This window comes from Oncorhynchus clarkii, chromosome 16 (assembly GCF_045791955.1).
Source record: "Oncorhynchus clarkii lewisi isolate Uvic-CL-2024 chromosome 16, UVic_Ocla_1.0, whole genome shotgun sequence".
Classification (NCBI taxonomy): Eukaryota; Metazoa; Chordata; class Actinopteri; order Salmoniformes; family Salmonidae; genus Oncorhynchus; species Oncorhynchus clarkii.
The window spans coordinates 10,779,196-10,785,269 of NC_092162.1; the positions used below are offsets into that span (position 1 = coordinate 10,779,196).

Genomic DNA, 6,074 nt, shown 5'->3' on the forward strand with positions numbered 1-6,074 from the left:
AGTAAAGATCACATAAGGATTAGCGTAAAGAACATACAAACTGGTAAATGTTCATACCTAGGGGAAGATCAGCGAAGTTCTCTCTGCTCAAACGACCCCTGACCTCATTCTGGTAAGCAGAGCCACTGAACATTACTGCTACATTAATAGAAGGATGGAGGATGAGAGGACGGGAGAGGAGGGGAGGAAGGGAGGAGAGGAAGAGGGTGAAGAGGAGGAGGAAAGGAGGAGGCTGTCCTGGAAGAAGACCCATTACTGCCTGGAGAGGAGGAAGAGGAGTACAGAGAGATAAATAGATGGGAAGAGAGGAGAGAATGATATAAGGAGAGGAAGAGGAAGTGAGGGTGGGACAGAGGGGTCAAAGAGAGGGGGAGGAGGTGAGAGGAGGAGAGGGGTCAAAGAGAGGAGAAGGAGGTGAGAGGAGGAGAGAGGGGTCAAAGAGAGGGGGAAGAGGTGAGAGGAGGAGAGAAGAGGGGGGTTGGAGAGGGAGAAGAGGGGATGGTAAAACAGAGGGGTCAACGAGAGGGTGAAGAGGTGAGAGGAGGAGAGAAAAGAGGGGTTGGTAAGCAAGAAAATGAGAACACTAGTCAGACATGCAAGCAGCTTCAGTCTCGTGACAATAATAACACCACGTAATCCTTCAATCTCGTGACAATAATAACACCACGTAATCCTTCAATCTCGTGACAATAATAACACCACATAATCCTTCACTCTCGTGACAATAACAACACCACATAATCCTTCAGTCTCGTGACAATAATAACACCACGTAATCCTTCAGTCTCGTGACAATAATAACACCACGTAATCCTTCAGTCTCGTGACAATAATAACACCACGTAATCCTTCAATCTCGTGACAATAATAACACCACGTAATCCTTCAGTCTCGTGACAATAATAACACCACGTAATCCTTCAATCTCGTGACAATAACAACACCACATAATCCTTCAGTCTCGTGACAATAACAACACCACATAATCCTTCAGTCTCGTGACAATAATAACACCACGTAATCCTTCAATCTCGTGACAATAATAACACCACGTAATCCTTCAGTCTCGTGACAATAATAACACCACATAATCCTTCAGTCTCGTGACAATAATAACACCACGTAATCCTTCAGTCTCGTGACAATAATAACACCACGTAATCCTTCAGTCTCGTGACAATAATAACACCACACCACGTAATCCTTCAGTCTCATGACAATAATAACACCACGTAATCCTTCAGTCTCGTGACAATAATAACACCACGTAATCCTTCAGTGCATTTGTTGAAGCATGATCTATTGTTCTCTCTCTCCTTTCTAGTTCATTACACACACAGCACACACACACACACCCCACCACTGACAGTCTGCTAGCTGGTGTGGTATAGCTAGACCTGACAGGTGTAAAACTGTCCTGTTCTTTGGTGTGTGTGTGTGTGTGTGTGTGTGTGTGTGTGTGTGTGTGTGTGTGTGTGTGTGTGTGTGTGTGTGTGTGTGTGTGTGTGTGTGTGTGTGTGTGTGTGTGTGTGTGTGTGTGTGTGTGTGTGTAATCCTCTGTAATCCCTTTTTCTGTGTCATGACTGTGATCACCTCTTCATCTTCACACCCTCCTGCGTCGATGACACACACTCACACACACACACGAACACACTCAGTACACACACACACACACACACACACACACACACACACACACACACACACACACACACACACACACACACACACACACACACACACACACACACACACTGCTGTGTGCACAGCTGCTTTGACACCAGTGCCTGACCCATATCAGACATTAACACTAATCTAGCCCTGCTCTACACAGCCAGGTCATCCGTGAAACAAGTCAGTATTTGACATCTCGCGATAGAAAGTAATTTTTTGAATTTTTGTTTTAAGCCTATCTAACCCTTAACCCTTACCTTAACCATTCAGAGTTAGTGCCTTACCTTAACCTTTCAGAGTTAATGCCTAACCTTAAGATTTTGGAGTTAAAGCCTAAATTTACCATTAAAAACTTCTACATTTGACATTTGAGAAGCATGGATGTATGTCTGATTCGGACGGGAGACTGTGAAAGCTTGTTGGTTTTACAAGATGTAATCTGGAAACACACTCAAAGTCAGTACGTACACTCACACAAACTCACTCTCAGTACTCACACACACTCACTCTCAGTATTCACACACATTCACTCTCAGTACTCACACACTCTCACTATCAGTACTCACACACACTCACTCTCAGTACACACACATAGTCACTCTCAGTACACACACACACTCACTCTCAGTACTCACACACACTCACTCTCAGTACTCACACACACTCACTCTCAGTACACACACACACTCACTCTCGGTACTCACACAAACTCACTCTCAGTACACACACACACACTCACTCTCGGTACTCACACACACCCACTCTCAGTACACACACACACTCACTCTCAGTACACACACACACCCACTCTCAGTACACACACACTCCCTCCCTCCCTCAAACTCCTGCCAGGTCACTCACTGACTTTGAAATAGGACATCCATCCAGGTTCCCACCACTAGGGGGCAAAGGTGAGCGCTATTACCATCAGGTAGGGTTGTGGACGGGGACGAGCATGCTTCAGTTCGGATGTGGGTTAGCAGAAGTTGGCTTGCCAAACCAAACGAGTGTGATCGCAAGCTCCCGATTAGCTGGTCATAGCCATCTACGGCCAAACAATATCACCCCGGAGCAGTAGAGGGCGATTAGCTGGTCATAGCCATCTACGGCCAAACAATATCACCCCGGAGCAGTAGAGGGCGATTAGCTGGTCATAGCCATCTACGGCCAAACAATATCACCCCGGAGCAGTAGAAGGCAATCAGATGGCAATAGAAGTCTCCGGCCAAACAAGGAAGTGACGACACACCCAAACAAGGAAGACACGTGTGGAAGAATAAAACAGTAGAGACACTTGACTGGCGGGAAAATGTAATTTGTGCATATTGCCTGGGATCTACTACATGTGAGGTGCATAGAAACACATACAATAGGCCAGATACGGAGACAGAGAAGATGCCCGCTACAGGTCCTATAGTGGATGTGGGGGCGTACAGCCGAGAGAGATATGGTTGAGTGTTTCAAGAGAGTTCTTTTGGGTCCAAACTGCTACAAAAGATTTACCACCACCAGCTGGATTTACTCCTGCCAGCTGCCCTGCCAGGTAGCACAACGCCAGGTACGTTTCCTGGGAGATGCAGTTTCCCCCTACATGAGAATCCTATGCGCCCATGTTGATACAATCAATGTAACTTTTTCTGTTTCTAATTTCCCTTGTTACAGCATACGGTACATGTATGGAACCTCTATATGAGAAGTGCCATTTTATCCAGGCTTTTGGAATATGGTTCCTGGAAAATTGTATGTTTTTATTTACCAAATATATACACATATAAATAACAGAGACGTCCCAGAATCAGGTTTAATTTTATTAACAAGATTAAAACTTTATTGGTTCACAGTGCACACAAAAAACTGAGTATGTGAATCCATCAAGAGTCCTCATTCTTGCAGCCATGATGCCCAATGTATTGTCTGAGAGTGGTGGTAGTTCCAGGTACGCCCAGGTTCATTTATATGGACACCTGTGAATGAGAGGTAATGTCACGAGTCCGACCGAGGGTGTTTCCCTTTCCCGAGCAGGTGGCGCTCGGCGGTCGTCGTCACCGGCCTATTAGCTGCCACTGATTGTTTTTCCTTCCCCTCCTTGTATGTTGAGTGGTAGCACCTGTGAATGTTTAATTAGTTTGTCTTTATTAGACAGCCGGCCCGCCTGGTTGTTGTGCGGGATTATTTCTATGTAAACCTTCGGCTCTGTGGTATAGGCACGTGTTAGTGTCCGGTCGGGATTGTTTCCCATTGTACATTTTGATTCCCTGTGTTTTGGGAACGTAACGTTTTTGTGAGCACCCTGTGGTGCATTGGTGCGATTAAAAGACGCGCAGCATTGAACTCTCTGTCTCCTGCATTTGACTCCACACCCACGACACCCGGAGCATTACAGAATCCCGCACCTATCAAATTGAATGGAGTCAGCAGGAGCAGCAGCCAACCCTCTCCCATCGATGGAGGAACGGGTTCTCCACCACACCACCGTCCTTCATCGGATCGGATCCGCGATGGATCAAGTGATGGAGAGAATGGACAGATGGGAGAGGAGTGGGCTCCTCTCTCCACCTTCGGCACCCACGGTTCCGGACTCCCCATCTCCCGACTCCAGCACCCTCCGTCTGACGCTACCGAGGGCTTATGATGGAGCGGCGGCGGGTTGCCAGGGGTTTCTGCTCCAGCTGGAGCTATACCTGGCCACCATCAGAACCACTCCCTCAGGAGAAGAGAGGGTGAGTGTCCTCATCTCCTGCCTCACGGGTCGTGCCCTGGAATGGGCGAACGCGGTCTGGAATGGTCCAGACTCAGCGCGGGAGCACTACCCAGAGTTTTCCCGTTGCTTCCGCGCCGTGTTTGATCACCCTCTAGACGGCCGAGCGGCGGGAGAACGACTATTTCACCTCAGGCAGGAGAGGAGGAGCGCCCAGGATTACGCGCTGGAGTTCCGGACCTTGGCAGCCGGATCTGGGTGGAACGACAGGGCCCTCATGGACCACTACAGGTGTAGTCTCCGAGAGGATGTCCGCCGGGAGTTAGCGTGTCGGGACACCACTCTGTCACTGGATCAGCTGATTGACATGTCCATTCGACTGGATAATCTGCTGGCTGCCCGCGGGCGTTCAGAGAGGGTCCTGTGCGTTCCACCACCCAGCCCCTCCGCTCCCATTCCGATGGAGTTGGGAGGGGCTGCGCCGAGGGGTACCGGAGGAGGAGGCCTTCCCTGCACCAACTGTGGTCGGAGAGGACACACGTCTGATCGGTGCTGGGGGGGTCCGTCTGGGAGTAGAGATGGCAGGCGGAACGCTTCTCGGTCACCCCAGGTGAGTCAGCATCAAACTCACCCAGAACCCCCTGTTGGCCACATGTTTGTCTTAACTTTTTTCCTTCGCTTTTTTCCCTCTTCCCAGCATAGGGCGCTCGTCGATTCAGGCGCAGCTGGGAACTTTATGGATCGCGGACTCGCCCTTAAGTTAGGGGTTCCGCTGGTGCCGATAGATTCTCCTTTCCCCGTGCACTCCCTAGATAGCCGGCCATTAGGGTCAGGGATGGTCAGGGAGACCACGGTCCCACTGGACATGGTAACGCAGGGGAATCATGGGGAGCGTATCAGTTTCTTTATTATTGACTCGCCTGCGTTTCCAGTGGTGCTGGGGACTCCCTGGCTGGCCCGGCACAATCCTAAAATTTCGTGGAAACAGGGGGTTCTCCAGGGGTGGTCAGAGGAGTGTTCTGGAAGGTGTTTGGGAGTTTCCATCGGTGCCACGTCGGTGGAGAGTCCAGACCAGGGTTCCACGGTGTGCATTCCCCCCGAGTATGCTGATTTGGCAATCGCTTTCAGTAAAGTGAAAGCGACTAAATTACCACCTTATCGACCGGGAAGAGATTGTACGATAGATCTCCAGGTAGACGCTGCGCTTCCCAAGAGTCACGTGTACCCGCTGTCCCAGGAGGAGACGTTGGCAATGGAGACATATGTCACGGAGGCGCTGGGACAGGGGTACATTCGGTCCTCCATTTCACCCGTCTCCTCAAGTTTCTTTTTTGTGAGGAAAAAGGAGGGAGGCTTGCGTCCGTGTATCGATTATAAAGGTCTAAACGCCATCACAGTGGGATATAGTTACCCTCTACCTCTCATCGCTACGGCGGTGGAATCGTTCCACGGAGCGCAGTTCTTCACAAAACTGGATCTCAGGAGCGCGTATAGTTTGGTGCGTATTCGGAAGGGAGACGAGTGGAAAACCGCATTTAGTACTACATCAGGCCACTATGAGTACCTCGTCATGCCGTATGGGTTAAAGAATGCTCCAGCCGTTTTCCAATCCTTTGTAGACGAGATTCTCAGGGACCTGTGCGGGCAGGGAGTGGTGGCTTATATCGATGACATTCTGATCTACTCGGCCACTCACACCGCG

At 49.5% G+C, this 6,074-nt stretch overlaps 1 protein-coding gene across 1 annotated transcript in view; it reads right to left on the reverse strand.

The window, feature by feature from the left end:
* LOC139367934 (glutamate receptor ionotropic, NMDA 2C-like) overlaps nucleotides 1–253 on the reverse strand; it is a 61,721-nt gene extending 61,468 nt beyond the window's left edge. The window contains exon 1 of the mRNA XM_071106330.1: nucleotides 58–253. Within this exon, the coding sequence (XP_070962431.1) occupies nucleotides 58–253 (196 nt within the window). The remainder of the gene's footprint in view (nucleotides 1–57) is intronic.
* Nucleotides 254–6,074: the final 5,821 nt, after the last annotated feature.